This window comes from Xylocopa sonorina, chromosome 5 (genome assembly GCF_050948175.1).
Source record: "Xylocopa sonorina isolate GNS202 chromosome 5, iyXylSono1_principal, whole genome shotgun sequence".
Classification (NCBI taxonomy): Eukaryota; Metazoa; Arthropoda; class Insecta; order Hymenoptera; family Apidae; genus Xylocopa; species Xylocopa sonorina.
This window is the reverse complement of record NC_135197.1, coordinates 8483435-8505572: the sequence shown is the minus strand read 5'-3', so window position 1 is coordinate 8505572 and position 22138 is coordinate 8483435. Positions and strand designations below refer to the sequence as shown.

The window sequence follows — 22138 nt, the reverse complement described above, 5'->3', positions numbered from 1 at the left end:
TATATATACACGTATACCCTTCCACCACGGACGGTGGACCGTGGCCAGCTTAAGTAATGCCTAATGTTTCTCTGGAGGAGGCCGACTGGCGGAGGTGGGGTGGACTAGAATGAGGAGCAAAAGCGAACGAGAGCCGAAAAGAGGTGGGACGGGAGGGCAGAGAAGGGACGAGGGCATAAAAATTTGTTTTGTTTTTCTCTCGGACGGTCGCATTCCAACGGCACCTGATTGCCGCGAGCCGAGGCTGGACTCCTCGGCTCTCGGGGTGGTCCCGAATAGCTTGGGACCATCCTGGACCGCTCCACGACCGACTGGACTTTTGTTTTTTACCCCACCAGCCTCCTCTTTCTCTACGTCCTCCTGCGTCCACCTTCGACAGTCCTCTCTTGTACACCTACAAATACTCATCTCCTCTCCTCTCCTCTCTTCACCTACGCCTCCCTCGCGCGTCCCTCGCCCTCTACCGTCCGTCGTCTCCTCTCGTGTCCTCTCTGCTTTTCCCTCCGCCCTCCCGTTTCCTCTCCTCCTCGCGTAACGTGCACACGCGAGAACTTGGAAAGAGAAGGAGAGTACGGGCCCACGAAACGGGGGTCCCATCTTTCCTCGTAGCTCGAGCGCTTCGTCCGTTTCTTTTGCGGCTATTTTCCTAGAAATATCCGTGAGCTGTTTCTCGGAGATCCACCGTTTCGCGGTGCTGATCGACGATGAGTCGAATCCACGGGTCCGTTCGACAACTCCTCGACCCACGGACTTCGCTCGGATTATTAACTCGAGGTAACCGGCCAGATGCTCCTTTTTGGATCACTCGAACACACATCGACCGTGGGAATACGGCCCCTTACTCTCTCTCTCTCTCTTCCAAGCCGCTGCTGCGTTTAAGACGCTTTACGCATAGTTTGCATAATTGCGTCCCGATCGATCGTCGTCGAGTTAAGATCGAGACCGCGAGGGTGTAATCGGTTCGAGGTTTAAACTTGCATCGACTCGAAACTGCCTGTCAATGGTACGGTTCCAACAGATAAGAATGATCGACAAAAATGGAGAACGCAAATGGAGAACAATTATTTCGAGTCTACTTCTACTTAGCGCGGCGTTTACTTGCGACAGACATACGAGAGTGTTCGCGTGGGTATATATAATTCAAGTTGAAAGTCAAAGGGCGTTGCGAAGGGTTAAAGAGCCGACATAGAGCCAACGCGGTACGAACAAATGGACGCGGATCGAAGAGGAACCGAAACTCAACAGCCGTCGCACACGTCGGGCCTAATCATTAGTCTAACTACGGGCGGAGGGAACGGTGCTCGCGGCATTCGCCACTTTTACACAGCGCGCAGAAAGAACGGACTCGAGGTCCATCCATCTCGTTCTGGCATGTTCCTGTTCCTTCTTGCTTCTTCTTTTTACCCTTGGCCCGGGTTACTCCCTTCCGTCCTCTTGTCTGGCCCGTGAAGGAGCCGCCCTACGGCGGAAGATAGATAGATAGGGAGAGAAGGAGGGGCCCTGAGAATAAAGGGAGCAAAACGAGCAGCCAGGACGAGCCGGGGCACCCAAGTTGAGACATTTTTACCTGCCCGCGGCTTCACGTGGGGAGAGATATTGACTCGTCTTCCACGTTCGGCTATCCACGCGATTTGGCGAAACAGAGAGGCCCCGGATGGGGGAAACTTTGTATAATATATAGGCCGCGCCGCGACTCCGGGCGTACGTGTGTCCACACCACCGTAAAATTCGCCCGGATATCGAAAGGGTCGGCCCAGGGCGGCTCATAAATCGAACGATGCTTTTTAGGGGAGTACGCGAACGCTCCTTGACAAATGGAAAGATCATAAGGATTAATTGCGAGGACAATTAACACATTACGAACGGGAAACGGGAGGCCTCACGATTTTTCTTTCCTCTCATTGGAATGTTCGCTGCTGTTTCTGGAAGGGAGGAACGTAAAGTAGCCGTGATTAAAAAGAAATTCATTTTACAGGTTCGTAAGTATCACCAGTACGTTAAGGATCAACCGAGAAGGCGACAGTACTTATCGAACGACTTAATCTACTTGGCACGGCATTTCCGATTCAGGGTTAACTTTACGGTCCGCTCGTACATCTGGGAGCGGGCGTTATTGGCTTTGCTTTCACGTTGCTTTTACAAACACCTAAATATGGATGAAGTGAATAGAAACGCGTAAGGGAAGATTTATGAAACTATTTACGAGACGTTCCATCCGCAGGAGATACGAAGTTTGACTGGCCGTGCAATAATGTTTCTACTTTGGTCGGTCTCTCGATAAATTAGCATTCGATATACGTCCTGTTCGCGACGAAAACGATCTGATAGGCGGTCGCGGACGCGCGCGCGCGCGCGTATAAAAAGGTCAAGAACAAACAATCTCTAAAAATGACGGCGAAACATATCTCTCTAAATATCGATGACATTCCCATCCCCGTGGAAATCGCAGATTTATTCTGGATCCTCGAAGGACGGCGATTCGAAAAATCGAACCGAAAATTCGAGGAACACGCGAGACACGGATTGTTCGGGAAACAGCGAAAGGACACACGGTCCCGTTCGTTGTACAATGAAACGTATTGTACTCTAAAAATGGAACTGACCGTCGAACTACCGCGGCCAAGTGTCCGATTCTTTTTAATCGGGAACGAAACACTGAATAACCGGCGTTCGAGCGCCACAAACGGATACAGTAGCAAATTACATTCAAATCGACTTTTTCCTCGAACGATTCCGATTCAATTGACTCGCCCAGTGACGCGCGATCGTGTAGCAAACAATACGGGAACGAGCATAAAACGAGCAAAACCGGTGTCACTGGCGCACGAGAGGAGAGAAAGAGAGAGAGACGGAAAGAGCAAAGTTTCTAAAAGGGGGGCAACGGGGCGAGCAATGGCAATCAATTAAGACTCCCCGGGCGTCGTATAACGTAATAACGTGTTTTAATTTATGCCAGTTTTTATCGGACGCCCGGAGTTCCCAGTACTGGGTTGGGTACATATGTCGAATAAGTTATGGTTATGGGTATCAATTTATATGCATGCCGCATATCGCGTCGAAGAGCCTAGAACGTTTCTCACCGCGAGCCACGGCATGAAACGTCCCGGAGATAAAGGAGGAGGGACAGATAAGTGCGTGAAAGAGAAAGAGGTACCAACAACTTTCCGAGAACTGTCCGGCCGCGCTTCTTCTGCCACCCTCGCGAACGACGTGCCCACGAGGAGTTGCTGTTATACCGATCTGAAAACGATCTGGACCCCGAATCCGGCGAACACCTGGCTCTACGGACACTTCGATCACCGAAATTCACATTCTTCCATCGCTGGCGTTCACGTTCGATTGATCGATAAAGAATATTGGGTTGTCTTGTTGACAAATATCGTTTATTCCTCGCTACCTTCGCTATGGATCACTTTTACGTTTGGAAGAACGAATTGCAAAATTGCAATTTACATGAGTTCGAAAAGCTACTGTTATGCCTTGTATCGTTCCTCTGGATTCGTAGGCAGAGTTAATTTTATCTAATTAATGGACCCATTGAATTTAGTTCTTAGATCTCGCGCAAGTTTTTCTTCTCTGAACGATGATTCTTGAGAATCCATTTGCTTGCGGTTTGATTCTTCTTTGTATTCGTCGAGAAATAGAATTTGAAAAATATTTCGTTTACCAGTCGGATATATGTTTTTAAATCGACATTCCATCGGACGACTGATCTTCCTTGAACCGTTCTTCTTCCAAGCTTCAGAGTTTTCCGAATGATATAACAATTTGTTTTTATCAAATTCCAATCTATATTCTATATTTCCAATTTAATGAATGAAATTCAACGGGAATTCCAGGTTCTTCAAAGAGTTCTTGTTCTCAGCGCATATACAGTTCTCAGGAATTCATTTATTCGCGGTGAATGGACTTTTCGCTGCACTTCCTGAGACATGTTGGAATTATGGATTATCTCCGCGTCTCCTCAAGCGAGGGGGCAACGTTTTTCTTTCTCCTCTTCAATTTATTCTATCACCGCGATTTGACGAATTGCACTTGCCGGGAATTCTAACAACGTACGGGTATTCCAGCGGCGTATTAGAATTTTAGATTTTCCCCTTTCTTCGCGCTATCTTGATATCTTTATCTTTGCAATTGAAATAACTTCAGTTCCACCGTTTCATTCCCGTGTCTACGATAAAACAATGCTGTCTCCTCGCTTTTGTGCTGAACACTCGTCATTTGAAGCACGATTCATATTCTCATTGAACAGTATTTTCTGCTCGCCGCTGTACCGACTTATTTCTATTCCACTTCACGTTTTATCTCCACGATTCGACGAATCGCCGCAGAGAAGCTCGTCTATTGTATGCAACGTTCACTGCTTATCACTTCCATCTCAACACCTTTCCTAATCGCGGGGAATAAGTCATAACCGTCACCTTTCAGAAATTCTTACCGCAACTTCCACAAGATGCATGCAAGATCGTCGAGCATCGAGAACGCTATTATTTATCGTAGTACACATTCGCATAATAACATCTGGAGTTTAGTCACAATAAACAAATCTACGCGAGAAACGTGCGCGCGGCGCTCCAAGAGAAACACAGCTTCTTCGTCCTCTATTTGGGCTCAGCTTTTTTGGTTACTCGCGTTTGTAGAGATAAAAATTTGCACAAGCATATGCAACTCTAGTTATAATAAAGAAATCCGTACGGTAGATGTATCTGCAGCACACCTAAAGAAACAGCTAAGCTCTGCTTCTTTTCCTTTTTTCTATAAACACATTTTAAGGTCGCATCGGCGCCATGCATGTGGATATCAACAACGATGTTCTGGGCTAACTATACTATTGGATAAACCACGTAAGAAAATAAACTGTAAAACAGTCAGGAGAAATAAACTATCTCTATCACAAGATGCATAGGATAACGATTCACCTTGCTCCAAAATATTAGAAATACACGAATACTATTTTCAATAATAAGTTTCAATTAAAAAGAGCAAAAATAAAGTCGTAAGGATGCGATACACATCCACGGTATGACGCGCAGCATAACGCAGCGTTCAAATTAAAATCGTAAGATAAGTAAAAACTGGACGTATACCATATCCATGATTGTAAATGCAATTATAATAATACGAAACGTACAATCGACAGAATGAATCGTAACTCCTGGTTGACGATAAAAATCCTATTTATTTCCCCAGCAACCAGTAGCATTTAATTCCCCAGGCTCCCACGTTTCTGCAGCCACTTTATCCTTGTTGCCTCGCGTACTCGCGCGTAAACTCGTTCGCATTTGCATCTTGACGTGCACCGCGTTGCAGGAGGAAGGTCGAGACCGAAGATCCCCCAGCCGATGCCCGATAATCGTCGCGAAAGTCCCACTTTCCGGTTGCGCGGTCTGCCGCGCGATTTCGACGGTTTCGCGTTTCCGCGCGCTTCGCTCCAAGAAGAAGGCGCGCGAATTAAAAAGTGCGCGTTCCCGCGAACACCCTGCGGGAAACGACGACAGGCAGAAATTTGCACGATCGGGAAAACTCGACGAAAACGACGGCGTTCCCGCGCGCGACGCGCTTCCCGCGTCTGTCAATTAGCACGACACGCTCGACGCGCGTCTAATGAGCGCGAATCGCAGAAATAACAACGCGTTCGGCTTCGCAAATTGCTCGTGTAACAGATCGCGCAAGGTTCTCACCGTTTCGGTTACGTGGATCGCTAGAGGTGGTTTTCCTTTAAACTTATTGCAGTTAGACGCGTCGAAACTTGCGGGTGGTGGTGTTGAAACGTCGAAGAGTTCTTTCTGCGGGACGTTTGGATAGATCGTTTGGTGGATGTCTCTTTGTATATACGAACGGTTCGCGAATGATTACTTGTTACGACAGATGTTTCGCAAGTTGTTCGTGTTCTTGTAAGATATTAGTGGATTTATTCCTGTACGATCTGTGCAGATTGTTTGTTGAAGTTCCGTCTGTTTCCCCGCGAAGGGAAGGAGATTAAAAATGTCGAAAATCAGAGAATGTTAACCTTTTACAAACTGCTGTTTCCGCCTGGTAATTCAAGCTAGCCACAAATTACCTTCCGTTACTGATTAACATTTCAAATTCCTTATCGATTCGCCGACCACGAGTCTCTCACTTCGTTAACCGCTCGTCTGTTGTATTCACAATTTCTTGTCAGAACCGCTTGGAATGCCCATTGGATCCGTGTTGCCGATAAAACCATCAATTTCACAGATAATTCCGGGAGATAGATTTACCAAATAGCAGAGGCGCATAAATTCAATTAACCGAGGTGAATAAATAACGAAATTAATTGCGATAGTCGACGCGATAATCTCCATATATCATTCTTATTACGAACAGCGGCAGTCCCATTGATGTTTTCAGTTACGAACGCGGTTAACCGTTTCGATGGATTACACGCCAGGTAAGAATCTTATCTACCCGAGGATCTTCTCCGCGACAGGCGATGAAACATCGCCCTTTCTGACCGGTGTATTCCCCTAACCATCCCCTCAGGGAGTAACGCGCAGGGAAACGTAACGTTCCGTAAGAGTCCTCGAGCTTCGCGGTCGAAAATGTCCAAGGCTGAACGCGAAAAGGAAGCTGACCACCGATATTCTGATTTTGAAATGAAAAGAAGCATCGATGTCGCGACAGATTCGCCTAATTCATAATCAGAACCCTCGAAACAGTGTATTTTAATTCGCAATGGTATTTAAAAACAAAATAGAATTAACAGTAGAATTTAATTAAAATGTAAACAAATCTGTCTTGAACAAAAAGATTGCAATAAAATCGTATGTACCCGTTATCAGAAAAAAGTTTCCAAGATAGGTGTATTTTCTGACCTTCCAGATACCCCCTTAATTCACCTACTTACGAAACAATGCAATCGACACGTCTAGCGTACGATAGTGATTAATTAATTTTCATAACGATCGTTGATTAATTCCGTTTAATCAATCAAGCGAAATGTTCTCGTCAATACAATCAACCCCTTGCGCTGAAATAACAAACACCGCTCTTCGTGAACTTTCTAGGCTTTCTATTATCGTAATAAAGAACATTCAATACGGACGGTATGGAAATACATTGTTCGGATAACGGAATTGTAAGCTTCGACGCGAATCAGCGGCTCGTCGAGCCAACAGGAATTAAATTTCCTGCGAATAAGTTCCATTGGAAGGGGGTTGAAGTCGTGCGAATCTCGCTGGTGCGGTTTTCGCGGGACGCCGGCTGAAATTTCACGAACGGAGAACGGAATCGCGGCGAAGAAAGGCTGAATTCCACGAAACGGCAGTCGTTCGTTCATTCACTCGTCAGAAATTACCATTCGCCGTGTTCGACTCGCGTCACGGCGACGGTCGAACGCGGAACAATTTACGATGCCACTGTGCCGTCTTTCGGGAAAGGAGCACTCCTCCGAGGTAGGGAATTCCCCTTTGCAAGGTTCGTTGAACCGAATATATCAGACTGCGAGATTTATCTCGTATGAATAATTTATTGCCACCGCGGACAGCTATCTCTCTCTCGAAACGAGGCGACGGTGTCGTGCTTAACGCGCCAATTTCTAAATGGCTGTCTTCATTTAGATATAATTAACCCTCTATAATGTCGTATCAATTGAAAGCTGCGCGCGAGCGTACCAGCGCGTTTGCGTTCTGCCAATTTTATTTTTCATCGTTCATTGCGGACTATGGATCGTTTATCGCTGGACAGAGACGAAGAAACAGCGAGAAAAGTGGCGCTCGGAGTTTAATTGAATCAACGAAATTCGCAGATGAACAGATGAAATTTGATCCTAGTCGAAAGGTTTCGGTTCGCTAATTAACCCCTACCGATCAATCCCCGCCGAGGCAAGAAAAATGAGCCTCGAGGCCGAGAATACGGTGGAACAGCATTTAAACAGCCGACGTTTAAATCGAGATCAGGATGACCAGGGCCTCCTAACAAAAGCGGACCAGAAACGTGGCAATTTCACGCGTTAGCCTCGATTGACTCGGATCGTTTTCGTGATCACGAATCCGCTGTAACAGGCCTAACGTCTCCGTCTCTCCGTCCGATTTCACACATCGGGAACGTGTTTCGAGTGTCCTTGTAATTTATCTTCCTCGAACTTTCTAGAGGAATTCATGGTACTCGTTGCGCGTAACAAGGCAGAAGCACTGCTCGATGAGAATAGAGGAATATCAAAAAAAAAACAGAAGAAGAAAACGAAAAAATGACAAGGAAGAGAGAAAGATAAGAAAAAGAGGCGACGCAAAGGATACCAGCGGAGTAGAAAGTTCTATGATGAGGCGCATTTGCATAAGTCGACGGTAACGAAAGTGGAAACCGCCTGGTTCTCTACCACCACCGATTTTCGAGAACATCCGCACCGATTTCGATCACCTGAACGCGCGTGATATAACCGAAGAGTTATGCCTGGGACTCGGTCCAAGAATTCACGATGGGCGGTCTGCATGAAACGGTTAGCTTAGTGGAACCTTACGGGAACTATCTCGTCGAATAGAAAGTTCCACGGGCGCTTCAGCTTTCCGCTGATCCTCCAAATCTAAGGATCTCGATGTTCACGTTCGTCGAATGTGTTCGTTACGGTACAGTTTAGCACATCGAGAAACTGATCGACGTTCGATCAGATTCGAGATACCACCCTGTATCATTCGCGATAAGCAATCGTCCATTTTCAGTTTTGCTTCACTGAATCCCCCCACTTCAACGACGATCGTCTATCAGGCTGATAAAAACAGGTACTAGGGTAGTAACTCTATGAGAGCGAGTCAAAGTAATCGTGTATTCGATAATTGAATTGTTCGTCGCGATTTTACGATTCAATTTGCTGGCAAGATTCTGTACCCCTCTTACGCACTCGAATCAACTGAAATCGATTGAGGCTGTTCAGTCAGAAACGAGAATTTCTCGTGTGTCTCGTTCGCGACTTTCAAACGTAATTTGAAATTCCACCGGGCAGGTGTTTGCCGCGTTTCTTAATCAACGCGTGTTATTCAAACGAGAACCAAATGTAGGCGATATTTTATTGGCGTGCTGTTGATTTTCACATCTCTTCATCGATCAGTTAGACGCGAGCGGGTATATAAATTCGACGATTTATGCCCTGACCTCGAATGGAAAAAACAATTTTAATGAAATTCCTGAAGCTGCGCGTGTGTTTTCTTAAACCACCATCCGTGGCTTCTGAAGCTGTACGATTTTTCGCGCGACGTCACGGTTTCGTTAAAATTTGATTACGTTTGACTCCGGCCGATGAATATGCATGCGGAAGCACAGATTTGCGAGAAACAGGTTCGCGTTCTCGATCGCGACAACTGGCGAACGCAAATTAAGATTCGACCAATGGAAATTCGTTTCTACTTTTTCTTTTCTTCTTCCTGTTTCGCGCGGCATAAATAAACCGCGTTTAAATATCGATATTTTCATGCCACTTTCAAAATATCAATTTTCAAACGACAGATATGATTTACGGTCCAAATAACGCGTTTGCGATTGTTTAAAAATTAAAATACGCACGCTATACTCGAAACATAGTTAAATCGCGAACGATGTGACTGCACAGGTGTTAAGTTGCTCCGATTAATCGTGTTAAGCGGAAAATAAAAGGGGATTACATTCATTTTCCAGATTTCATCTAGATTTGCTGGTTGCCTCGAAGTAAACGAACGAAAGTGTAGTTTTGATAGCGATTAAGATGTCCAGCGAAGTGGATGCGTATTTTCCAGTTTTGTAACATGCGTCATGGATCGATTTACTATTCCCTGACAGATATTATGGGACGAGAACCCGCAGAACAACCACGGAAATCGGTGTTCTACTTTTAAACTGGTAGGATCCAGTTGTAATGTCCAAGTATCGCAGGATATCGGCAAAATAATTACGACAAATCTTACACTTTGTAATTCCTACTATTCGCAATTTTTCCATGTTAAAAATTATTTCTAAAATTTCACACTACCTCGCCCACAATTCGCCTAATCAAAACGATCGATTTAAAACAAAGTAACGGTAAATGTAAATCTTTACTCAGAGCTCGATCGATCGTGTTGAAAAATAAAACTAGCATCTATTATAAATGGATAAGTGAAATTTGGCGCGTAACAATGGAAGGGTCGAAGAACGGTATACCATGAAAGGGACCATCAGCTCTGTCACGCGAATATTTTAACGAACCAAGGACTTTTAACACATTCACCACGACGGTAACAAGATATCTCGTCTTTTCATACTCCACAGTGACTTCAGGCAACGAGATATCTCGTTCTTTCTCGTATCACGCGCGATTCTGAATAATAATCGGGGATTCTAGCAGTGTTTCAACGAAAATCGCACGCGAACCGAACCGGTATTTAAGAAACCGGACGAGTCTTTCGATAATCGCGATCAGGTTGTCCGCTGGACGATATTCGAGAACCAGCGGAGGATCTGCCAAAGTCACCGAAGAAACGCTAGACGAGAGCATTCCGTGCCGCAGAATGCTCACACCCACGAGAACTGCTTCTAAACCGGTAGAATCCAGTTGGTAAAGCGATTTATAATCCCGAAGTAAACTCATACGGTGCATATATTAATTGCACCGATCGACGGTGAAAACATTTTCAGAAGTGCCTCTGAATCTGAATTCGATACGGCGATCAAGGAACCAGTTCTCGTACCAATTCCACCATTTCACTCGTCCACCGTTTCTTCTTCTTTTCGTCCTCCAACCTTGACGTGACAGTTCTCTCTCGTTACATTTCGGGCGCACGAACGTCCCGTTTGTTTTTTAACTTCGCGTATTATCCAAAAGCCCATAATATCGTTCGTATCTCCAAATTTTCGCAAATTCTTCTAGACGCTGTAACCTGCGAAAAAAATTCGTGGGAAACATCCACGCTGTAGGTTCCTCTAAATTGAAACCTCCGTCTAAGAGACCTTACATTTACGTCCATGAATTATGGATCGAAAAGAGAAAAAAAGGTGTACAACTTTATTTATAATGCTGCTTCTGTCTCTCGCGTGTCTTTCTAATAGCTTCAGCCAAACGATTAGCACACCTCTGGAATGCAGCGAACTGTAGGCTGAAACTCACCGGTCTAAACAAGAATCACGTCCCCGCGGAGGCTTACGTGAAATGAAAATCGCGGCTCGACGGCCAGTCCGCGCGGCGCGCAAACTAGACACATGCCATCGGAAAGCGCGTTCGCGGAACCTGTTAACCTCCGTGGTCCGAGAGAGGAGAGAGAATTTGCTCTGGCCGTTTCCAAACGAGCCCCAACGGTCCTCCCTGAGGAAACGGGGCACCAGGAACGAGGGACGAGGACGTCATCCGGGGGCATTAGAACGGTCGTCGCTGACGAAACGAACGTTCCTCCGCCTCCTTCCGTCCGGAGTTCTTCGTGTACGTACGCATACCGCGCTTTCAACGCCGCATACGCACAGAGGCAACGTGCACGGGTAATAATGACGATGAGAGCCGCGCGTAAACGCGGTGACACAAACGAGAGGAGCCAGAGTGAACGATGATGATGCGCTCGGAGGGAATACAGTAGCGTGTATGTATCGCCGCATACACGCTACTGTAAAAAGTGTCGATACCAATATCGTTGAATGTAGCAAGAGTTCGAGTCAACCTTAATTGTTCGTTTCTATAAAACAAAATTTCCATCGTTCCATGTACGCGCTGTTAAGTAGATCAGGAGACAAATTTGATCGTGAAATACTGAACAGGAACGAAAGTATCGCGCGAAGTGCAAGTACAAAAACAGCGAATCGTAGAGTTACATCGTTGTATCGCGGTAAACGCTGATATAAGCACCGCGACGTGACAACAGTTTTGGCGAGCCGGCGTATGTGTCAGGGGGAGTGGGAAAGAACGGAATAATGACTTACTGTGCGCGGCAAAGGTCATGATGACGTCGCTCTGGTCGATGGCCCTGAGATCCTGACCGGTGAGGTCGAACTCGCCGGCCCTACGTTGCTCCCCGATCGGCTTCTCGTCCTCGTCCTCGCTCAACGCGTTCTTGTATATGTCCAGGAGAAACTTGGGCGCCGACCTCTTGACCTGGGGCGGCCTACCAGTCGTGCTCCTCGGCCTATCCGGCAGCCCCAGCAGATTCAGTATCTCGTGCTCGACCTCGCGCTTCTCTCGCTGGCTGACCACCCTGTGAACGACAGTCTGGTCGAAACCGTTGTCGACGTAGAGGCCGCTCATCCTGTCCGCGGCGGCGGTGCTCGTCAGCCCGGCTAGGATCGTCCCGAGGATCAGCAGGGGCGCGAGACGGCGCGGCGACATCCCGTGGCGTCTTTCCGCTGGCGGCCTACACGGCCCGGAAGGCACCATTCTTGACTCACGCCGCTTCCACCACCACCTCCACCAACACCACCTTCCCCTACGCCACCGCCTCCTCCTCCTCCTCCTACGTCGGCGTTCGCACGACGACGACGTCGTCGTCGTCGTCGTCGTACCCTATCGAGCCACCAACGCGGAGGACACGCGAGATGCGGAACAGCCGTCGACGGACGATCCAAGCGCGATCCACCCGCCGCTGGATCGATCGATCGAGATCGATCGTCTAGCGGAGGATCGGAACTGATCGAAGACAACGCGACACTGTCCTCTACTGTATCATAGAACGATTACACGAAGGGTCGGGAAGAGTCGACTAGTGGCTACGTTGGAAGTTCCTTTGGTTGTGTTTAGTTGTTTTTTTTTTTTTTTTTTTTTTACCGTACACTGTTAGCTTGTGTAGACTCTCTCATTTTCGTGGTTTCAATCGCTGACGGTTCCCGGGTTCCAGTTTATACGGATACGTTCGGTCTGTGTGGTGATTTAAAGTACACTTCGATTACAGTTCCCACCGATCGCGATGTTTCTCTGTCTGTAGTTAAGTAGATCCACTGCGATGGTCGTTGATTTTTGACAATACTTCGGCTGACTCGTCTTTCCCGCTGTCGGAGATCTCCATGCAGAGGTATTTACCAACTGCAGAGAGTGAGCCGATCTCGCTCTCGACGCACGATGCTTATACAATCGTTCGTTCCTGTTTGTTCTTCTTGTCGCTACTGCGAACAAGGATCGAAGAGGAGGCACATAGTAACGCGCACTTTGCTCTTGGAGCGATTTAAAGGATACACGGGGCGCATGTTTCGCGAAAACGCGCACACGCCTGATGCTCGAGACCGTTTCTCGGTGACCAGCGGTGACCACTGCCGCTGACTCCCGCGATGCCAGTGCCAGTCTGTTTGTCTGGCCCGTGCCGTGCACCTCCTTGTCGTCGCTGCTCCTCCGCGAGGCCTCACCACCGCCTCCCAGGGCCGTACCGCTCCTCCGACAGAGCCACGCCTCGCTTTTGCCTTCCTCTCTGCCTGTATCTCTGGCTACGCTCGTCGCCCCGTTTCGCCTCGCTTCGCTTCGCCACTCGTCGCACCGGCACTCGCCTCACCTCGCCAAGAACTCACCTCGCATCGCACTTTGCCTTGCCATCAGCGACGGGCGAAATGTGTTTCGAATTGTATTCGAATGACGAGTACCTGACGAATACGTAGCGCATCTTCAAGACGACGTGTTACGGCCGATAGGCATGTATTTTAAAACGCATTCGAATTACGAATATCAGCCGAGTACGCAGAAGTTGAATACCTTTGGCTCATCGCTGCCTGCTTTGCCGGTAACCATACGCACATACTGATTATCTTCCCCTTTTTTGCAGTCCTCATATCCCTTCACTTGTCTCTCATTCGTTTTACCTCCCCGTGCGCCTCGCGCATTATCCCGATCTCTCCCCTTCTTGTCATCCGCTTCCCGCGTTTCTTCAATTTTTGTCCTATCAAGTGTTACGATGGTCTCGACGATGTTGACTCTCGCGAGCGAATCCGTAAAGTACCGTATCCTTTGCTGGCTGAAGTATCTTGCGGTTTATGTTAAAGTTGGCTGTTATTCGCTGAACAAGTGATGTAAGATTTTCGCGATACACGTGTAAGATTGTCAGTGGGATATAACTTGGACGAGGTGCACGTGTTCTTGATTGAAGCAGCGTTACTTCTGGTCCTCTTGCTGTTTCTTCGTTGTTAAAATTAATTAAATTTACTTAACGCTAAAATGAAATTCTCGCGATGACAAATATAAATATAATATATATTGATTACAGTTACTTTTAATCGGTTACAATCAGCAACCATGTAATCCTCTACAACTAATCTACAATCTAATTATACTAAATCAGAAAATGGCACGGCCATTGGATAGATCTGATGGTACCAGTAAATCTAATAGGCGCTAATTTAGTCCATTACAAACTGTCGCAACTCATTCTACCTCGTACATTCTGTAATTTCTCTATACCCAACACCTTTCAATCCACATAGGTGTATTAGGATATTTCAGCTTTATACTCTATGAGATGATATGACTCTTTTAATGGATATGAATCATAATACTGTGTATTATTTAAGCAACAATACGAGGTTTGAATGTTTGCAGTACACATAAAGTAAGTAAAGATCAATCGATCGACGTGTATCGCGATAATGTTCGCTATCCACGAAACAGAGAGAATATGTAGCCGTCAAAGAGATGACAGCGATAAGGGTAGCCGCGAAAATGAAGGATGGCCGAGTGGTGAAAATGTGTTGCTCATGATTAGATTGCCCGAGCGCGAATGTGTGCGTGCATAATGTTGCGTAGAACGCTTCTCGCACGTCTAACATGGCATTCGCGGAATGTTGCATGTAATACCAGATGTTTGCAAGGTTCTGAAGAGGTTCGCGGACGTGTATTACAATGTAAGTATTGCGCAACGGTAGGCAAGCTCAGAATTCAATCTACATACGTGAACGACGCGCGAAATTTCTGCAACAGGTTGCTTCGACGCGACCATGCGCCCGCGCGACGATTGCGAATTTGATTTACTTTCACTGAGATCGCTTGCAACCTTCGTGCGCGTGGCTCGTGGCTGCAGAAAATGATTAAGACTAAAAAAGAGAGGAATAGATATTTTAATCGGTATATCAACGCGTAAGATCGACAAAAATGTCTTCCACGGATGGATAAATGCTTACTTACGGAGTGATAATGTATTTTCTTTTGGAAAGATCGTATCAGTCCTTGTAAAAAGTTGCCTCCACCGAAGAAATGTTACTCATTTGCCAAGTAAAAGCGCGTGTACGAGTTGAACCGATGTAAAAAAAAAAGAAAGATAAAAATTAAAATCTGTAAAATGTCAAATGTAATGCGTCTCGTTCAACGATACTTTCGATGTCGTTTAACACGCCAAAAAGGTCCAATCCGTTGCTTTCACTGGAGGATATAAATTTCTACGCTCCTCTTCAGTCGGACCTGTAACTTCCTGAAGTGTAGCCGTTAAAAAAAATAAGATCTTTCGATCGAATTGTTCGAACGGATTTGTACAGAGAGAGGACTTGCGTTTTCTCGTACTTACACGTTCGTTGTATATGTTTCCTCGTTCGCTTTTACGATCACTGTATGACTGTAAAACTGTCCAAGCGAACTTTCCACTCGTGCCCACCAAAAATCTGTTGAAAATCATACTGGTCAATAAAATGAAAAATTAAACTACTATTTTATATTGTTCCAAGTTATCTCAAGATACAATAACATCCAAACCAAAGAAAATTAAAAAAACATCAAGAATTAAGTTCTTTCCCAAATACTAACATCAGAAATATAAAACTCTCAAAATGTCCCCTATCTGTCTTATGCTACTTGTTACAGGTCACGATAATTCATGAGAATACGTAAAGGCAAAAGGAGGAATGAAAAAGGAACAAGCCACAATCTGTACCCGTCGATAATAAAATTTCGTTTGGAGCAGATCCACTGAATTTTCGAAGGCATTTGCACGTCCCTGGGTCATAGAGATAGGACCGCCCCTGCCGAAGAAGTAGGCGGCGTTCACCAGCCCTGATCGTTGGTATTACTCGACTCTCTAACGTGGTACAGGAGATCAGGGTTAGCGAAGAAACGGCGTGCGATGGCGGCCGACCGAACCTGGACATTCTTCCACTTTTTCAACCCCTTGGATCTTTATCAGCTCGCCATCCAGACCAGTTGCGAGCAATTTCCGCCAGATAAACGCGCCGCACTATAACTGTGGCTAATACTTTCCATTGGGTGAAAACTATCCACCGCTTCCGGCCCGTGGAATGTGTGAACGCGAGGCGTGGAAAATCGCCTTCGAAGCCTTTTTTATTATCCTCCTTAGCTAAATTGACCTGATTCACGTTCCGAACATCCCAGAAACACGACACTGTGAACTGATAATAAAACCATATATAGAAAACAGTTTGAACAAATAAATTGGACCCTTTCAAGGGACCTTCAACATGTATAGAGCGATTCTAACTTTACTTGAGACAGTGAGAAGCATTTAGAGCTCCAATTATTTGAAGACTATGATAAAAGGAAAAATTGGTAGATAGAAAGGCTTCAATTAACGAGGACAGAATTGCTAAGTAACGTTTATGCTTATTAGCTGTTTGTGTTATAAGGGCGACCAAATTGCACGATAGTGCGAAAGCTAATAAAAGAAAGGCAGTATAGGTGGAAAGTCAGAAGAAAAAACGGGGCCATAGGTCGTTTTTAATAGATTTCACCGTAATAGTACCATTTTATAGTTCTCAAAGTGTACTACTATTATCCGAAGAGTAAATTACCTTAAACAAGGGTGCTCGAAAGTGTGCAGCACCGTGGATAATGCGCAGGCTACAGTGAAGAATTTGTTTACAGACTGTTTGGTAACGCGACGGGATGGTATGCAGTGGTTGACACGAAAGTTGGTCGTACCAGAAATTCCTTTCGAAGACGCGCGCCTCGATGGAACGCGGCCTTTAGTAGATATTTATTTTTGGAAACTCCCGTCTTCCTTGGTATCGATTTAGATAACGCGAGAAAAGTGTTTTATAGAAGGTGATTTATTAATTTGGTGAGAGTGGAAATGTTTGTGTCTAGGCGTTCTATGACGGTAGTCGATCCTTGAAAGTGAATTCGTTTCTCAAAATTAGATTCTTTAATTACCAAAAAGATTATTAAAAATATCAGTTGGGAATTAACCAAGTCGTATAAGACAAACTTTCTCAATTATACTACTTTCAGTATTCTCTCATAATTGAACAATCTTCATCACGACTTATTTGAAGGATTGTACATTTGCATCGACAATATTATTTCTTAATCGTTGTAACAAACCACAGAATATCAAATTATATAACCATCATAAATTACAACACAAAACATTCTAAACAGCTCGTAACTATGATCAAGCAGCGCCAATATTTCTGCCCGAGAGAATTACGGCTCATAAAGTAAGGAAGAAACATTCGCGCTGCGAACTAATAAAAATTCCGTATCATTCAAGTGGATCCAAACAATAAAAAAATCACTATCCCGGGCCTCCTGTTCCCGTAAGAAGTTTTTAATAGTAGTACAATAAAAAATAAGTCGCACGTCATATTTATGCGCAACCGGCCATAAGCGTACAAGGAGTCGGGGTGGGCGGACGACGGTGAAAGCGAATCTGAGTCGGTAGTATAATTAATCTGCCAATAAAGCCAGCGCAAGGCTTATAATATCCAGTTTGTTGTAAGAAATATTTGTTTACTTGGCACAATTTCTTCGGTGGTGAACGCATTCGCGGTTCAATAAAATAAGTTAAACAAAAAAAAAAAAAAGAAGACGGTACAACTTAATTTTCGTGGTATGACCTTTTAAATAATGTACAGCTGTAGCATCGATAATCTGTAAGATTTCTATATCATCATTCCGAATAGATTACCACGTCGACAAATAACATATAAGGAAATAGAAATTCGCAACTGGTATTTTTAACCGTGATATCAAGAGATTTTACCTGTTTACTCTGAAGCAGCCCGTTCCTTTCTATCCGGACATAGCTTTGCTGTGTTTTAATAGCGTTGCTCCGCAGTGAATGAATAACTTCAATTTCTTTTTGCTTTTGCATTCGTTTTTGTCTTCGCGCGCGTATCCTATTAATACAAAATACTGGCAATGATACAACAGTCTAATTCTACCATTAATATAGTAACTATAATATAAAGAAACTCGTGATGACTATAACTTAAAACAAAGAAGAATCTCCTACGTATATATACGATCTAATTAATCTAATTAAAAACAACGAAAAGTAGAGCGAACCGGATTTTCCACTAAAGTCCTCAATTATATACCATAGTAAATTATAACCTGGTAATATTTTTTTAATTTCTAACAATTTAACACTTTCATTGTAGAATCTTTCAAATTCTAAAATGAAACGTAGCAAGACTTTCTCAACAAGAAATAGATTTGAACGACATCAAGAAACAAACAGTACATCGCGTAACACCTCCATTTCCTAGCGACAACACTAAAGTTCTTCTCGATCACGCGACCAACTCGGCCGGTTGCATGAGACAAGCATTAAGCACATACCAACGTTCTTCGTACAGGTGTCAAACACATGCATACCGTCCGCTTATTCCGCAATGCTCGCGATACTCAATTCTATGGAGATAATCCTGAAAGCATCTCCAGAGGAAGGGGGAGGAAGGCAGAGATTCCATTATCGATGCATACCGGCTCACCCAATAAAACGTTGGTAGCTTACAGCCCTGGCTCGTCATTCTGCACGTCCGTGGATGGAACTCTTGGAGAAAAGCAAGAGATGCTGCAGTTTACTCTCTCTCTCTCTCTCTCTCTCTCTCTCTCTCTCTCTCTCTCTCTCTCTCTCCTCTCTTTCTTTCTCTCAAGATGCTCGCCTCTCTTTTTCTGTCCCTCGTCCAGCAGACTCTCTTTCTCGACTGACCAACAGCAACGGAATAAATAAAGTAAATAGAGAAATATAGGAGGTAAATAAAAATGTGGCAGCAGAGGAGAGAAGAGCGCGCGGGAGAAGAAGAGAGAAAGGAAGGGTGGGAGAGAGTGAGGTAAGAAGAAAAAGAGAGTTAAAGGGAAAGAGGGAGAGGAAAAGAGAGAAAGGGAGAGGGAGAGGAAGGGAGAGTGCCCTCAGGGCGAATTCCCGTCGAGCATCGGCCGCTGCAGAATCCAGAGGTGCGTTCACCGGGGAAATCCCTCCCCCGGAGATTATCCTCTTGAAGAAAACTCGACGACGTCGCATTTTTAGCGCGCCGTTCCACCGCTGTCCGCTAATTTGCAGCCTTTCCTCGATCGTACATTTCTCCTTCCCTTTTTCGAAAACAAGTAGAAATTAAGAACACTGAATGACGTTTTGAATCGAGCAACTACAAAATCAAATTAACAAACTCTATAAAAGTTACCGATCAAGTTGAAGATTTAGTTTGTTTAGCTCCCAAGTGCCTCAATAAGTAAAAAATCTTCATTAATCAGTTGCGTGCAAAATGCAATGAACAATTTCGATCACTGTGAACAACAAACTTAAAATTACTAAGTAATACGTTTAATAGATGAAATTAGAATAATGTTAACTATTATAATTTCATTCAAGTATTTATTCCGTCGATTCCGATCAAGTTACAAAACTTGCCGTCCCACTATCATTTTGCCATTTCGGAAGATAGGAAAGGCACCAAATGCTACACGTACAATTCACTTAACATAAACTGAACAAAGTACTTTCTCTAAATTCTTCCTTACAAACACAATCAACACACATCTGTTCAGACAATCCCCCATACGAAATGCCCATTACGGTCCATTAACAGAGCGAGAGACGTGAAACGCCGCAAGGATCACTTGTCTCGGACCAGATCCAGGCAATGGTATGCGAGCCAGCACCGGTGTCCTCCCTGTAACTAATTTGGAGGTACGATAACAATCCAAAAAGGACGGAATCAGCGATACCCGATGACGAATTCAACCATGGTAGAGAAGCAATCGATCGGTCGTACCGTAACGTACGACATATCTTTTCCTAGAAATCATCTTGGAGCGATCTACCGGTGAACGGTCGTCTCTCTGTCTCTGTCGCTCCTCCGTTCGAGTCAGCCCGGCCCCTCGTATGTCCCTGTTGCGTTAGTTGGCCAGGTCGGTGCCAGGGAGTCTACCGACGATAACCAGCTGCGCGTCGTACCGGTAGACTGCCTGCTGCCTCCGGCTGCTCCGGGGGCCCTGGGACCGGTTATACTTGACCCAGCGGTTTACACGCGCTCGCCGCCGTCAGCACTACCACCGCCATAGCCGGATCGCACGGCTACCGAAACACGTACCTACATTGCCTGGACAAACTCCAGCACACTCCTTTAGCTCGTTCTTTCTCTCTCTCTCTCTCCATCTCTCTTGCTTCCTCTCGCACACTCATTTCCTCTCCTTTTATTCTTCTCCCTTTCCCTCTTTCATTCTTTCTTCCTTTCGTTAACTCTCTCGCACAATCAACGATCTCCGCCAGACCGATACACGCTACCTCGATCCGCCTCACCCCACTCTGACTCTCCACCTTACTATCTACCAATTTCCTAGCTCCGAATATTTATACGCTTATTTTTTATGTATACGAAAAATTTAACAACTCCTTTCCCTACGGTTATTAGTGTGGATTTGAATGTGGAGCACGCTCGCACGTGGAGAATCGTTGATGTTCAGGACTCGCTGAATTTCGTTGGAAATGGGGGAACATCGTGTGTTTGATGATGCCTCCACTTATTTTTAGATTCAAACGGTACGATGAATTTTAGCTGTTCCTGTTTCAATCCAATACGTTTTATGGTATAGCACCATTCATTGATGTATACTGATATACGTGTATGTAGAAATGAGTAAATGATTTACTTAATGACACATACTTAACCAATTATTCCTATGGTTTTTGATGTAAGAATAGTTTCCTGCGAGCTACTAGCATGGAATTCATTACTTATAAGTAATGTGATATCGTTAACTTAAAACTATGTACAGAGACAATACACTCGTTGCGACAGCTTGTTCACTTAACGTATTTTTCCATAAATTTACGATGAAATTCGCTTCTTAATGAATCGTTTATGAACACATCATGCTTTTTCTTTGGTTCAGAGCGAGCACAATTTTTGAATACAACATCATCATCCCATCGTCGTCTGACTTTCATGTCTGTTCTCCCACTTTGAGAAGAATAATTTAACAAAGGATTTCCAGAGAGAATATTTTCCATTCTGATTCTCTCCTCCTCTTGCCGCTTCTCCATTTCCTAAAAATCAAAAGTAAGAAATTAAAAGTAGCCCAAAGGAAAATAGAAACATTAACAAAAACACATTTTTATTGCATCACAGTGTAATTATATTGCATGCACAGTTATAATAAATGTTTAGATGCTTTAATATTGTAGAAACTAGAATTAAATATACGTTTACCTTCTTAGCCTGCTCTGCAGCTCTTTCCTTTTTAATTCGTTGCAATTCGGCTAACAGTGCAGCAGTGTCATCTTCGTCGCTCTCTGATTCTGAATCTTCGTCGTCGAGAGGATCATCTGCATCTAAACTTGCTGTAGGTACTTGATCGATCTTCTGTCTTTTAGCACTTGTAGAAGTCTCTCGTGGCGGTTCTATCATACGACGATTAGAACTCTTGTCCTTCTCTCTTTCCCGTTCACGTTCTTCTAATTCCTTACGGAAATCACGATTACGCAATTCGTCTATTGTCCCCTGTCCATGCTCTCTGAAAATCATTAAAAATAAAAGTCAACAGCAAGTTCACAAATATGGAAGTGCAGTACGAATAAGTGAGGTTATGTTTGGTTACTTCTTAAACACAGAAAGTTATACGACATAATTAAAGTAAAACTAAGAGAATAACAACATGTATGCTTCAAAACTGATATAATACCTGTATTTTAGTTTTGTATGAGATGGCAAGTCTCTGCTGCTGTATTGTTTTGATATTGCACTCAAATCTTTTTCACCACGTCCTTGTCCTCCTCTAGCGGGTTCGAATGTAGGTCTGGCAGCGGTAGTCATTTTGCTTGAACACTACTCAATATTTTATAATGGAAAATTCGATTATTCGTATTTTTATTCAACACGTTTTCACACGTTTTCAAAACACAGCTGATCATACAGCGAGTAAAAAACTTAATCCGGCGTCGTATGTCGCAGACTCTCGCCAGAGGTCGTCGACGAGATGCTATCGATATATCGTTCGATTCATTGTGCGATTTGTAAATCGCGAACGGAATTGAAATCAGTCTTGTTT

The 22138-nt window shown here is 44.6% G+C and overlaps 3 protein-coding genes across 3 annotated transcripts in view; all 3 read right to left on the bottom strand.

The window, feature by feature from the left end:
- Positions 1–12667, bottom strand: part of Gbb (glass bottom boat) — a 31197-nt gene extending 18530 nt beyond the window's left edge. The window contains exon 1 of the mRNA XM_076895274.1: positions 11872–12667. Coding sequence (XP_076751389.1) covers positions 11872–12322 — 451 coding nt within the window. The 5' untranslated portion in view covers positions 12323–12667. The remainder of the gene's footprint in view (positions 1–11871) is intronic.
- Positions 12668–16000: 3333 nt separating this feature from the next.
- Positions 16001–18160, bottom strand: LOC143423746 (uncharacterized). The gene is made up of 2 exons (XM_076895275.1): positions 17847–18160; positions 16001–16212 (listed from the first exon to the last, which is right to left on the bottom strand). The coding sequence occupies exons 1-2, from the start codon at positions 17955–17957 to the stop codon at positions 16009–16011; spliced, it is 315 nt and encodes a 104-aa protein (XP_076751390.1). The 5' UTR covers positions 17958–18160; the 3' UTR covers positions 16001–16008.
- Positions 18161–20636: 2476 nt separating this feature from the next.
- C12.1 (spliceosome-associated protein CWC15) lies at positions 20637–22038 on the bottom strand. The gene is made up of 3 exons (XM_076895688.1): positions 21773–22038; positions 21301–21604; positions 20637–21137 (listed from the first exon to the last, which is right to left on the bottom strand). The coding sequence occupies exons 1-3, from the start codon at positions 21901–21903 to the stop codon at positions 20895–20897; spliced, it is 678 nt and encodes a 225-aa protein (XP_076751803.1). The 5' UTR covers positions 21904–22038; the 3' UTR covers positions 20637–20894.
- Between the last annotated feature and the right edge of the window lie 100 nt (positions 22039–22138).

Excerpts from the sequence above, each read along its gene's own strand:
- LOC143423746 (XM_076895275.1), bottom strand. The coding sequence starts at position 17,957 with ATGCAAAAGCAAAAAGAAATTGAAGTTATTCATTCACTGCGGAGCAAC. Across the intron at positions 16,213-17,846 it reads GGCTGCTTCAGAGTAAACAG|GTCAATTTAGCTAAGGAGGA; the intron begins GTAAAATCTCTT and ends AACGTGAATCAG.
- C12.1 (XM_076895688.1), bottom strand. The coding sequence starts at position 21,903 with ATGACTACCGCTGCCAGACCTACATTCGAACCCGCTAGAGGAGGACAA. Across the intron at positions 21,605-21,772 it reads CATACAAAACTAAAATACAG|AGAGCATGGACAGGGGACAA; the intron begins GTATTATATCAG and ends AATGATTTTCAG. Across the intron at positions 21,138-21,300 it reads CTGCAGAGCAGGCTAAGAAG|GAAATGGAGAAGCGGCAAGA; the intron begins GTAAACGTATAT and ends TTTGATTTTTAG.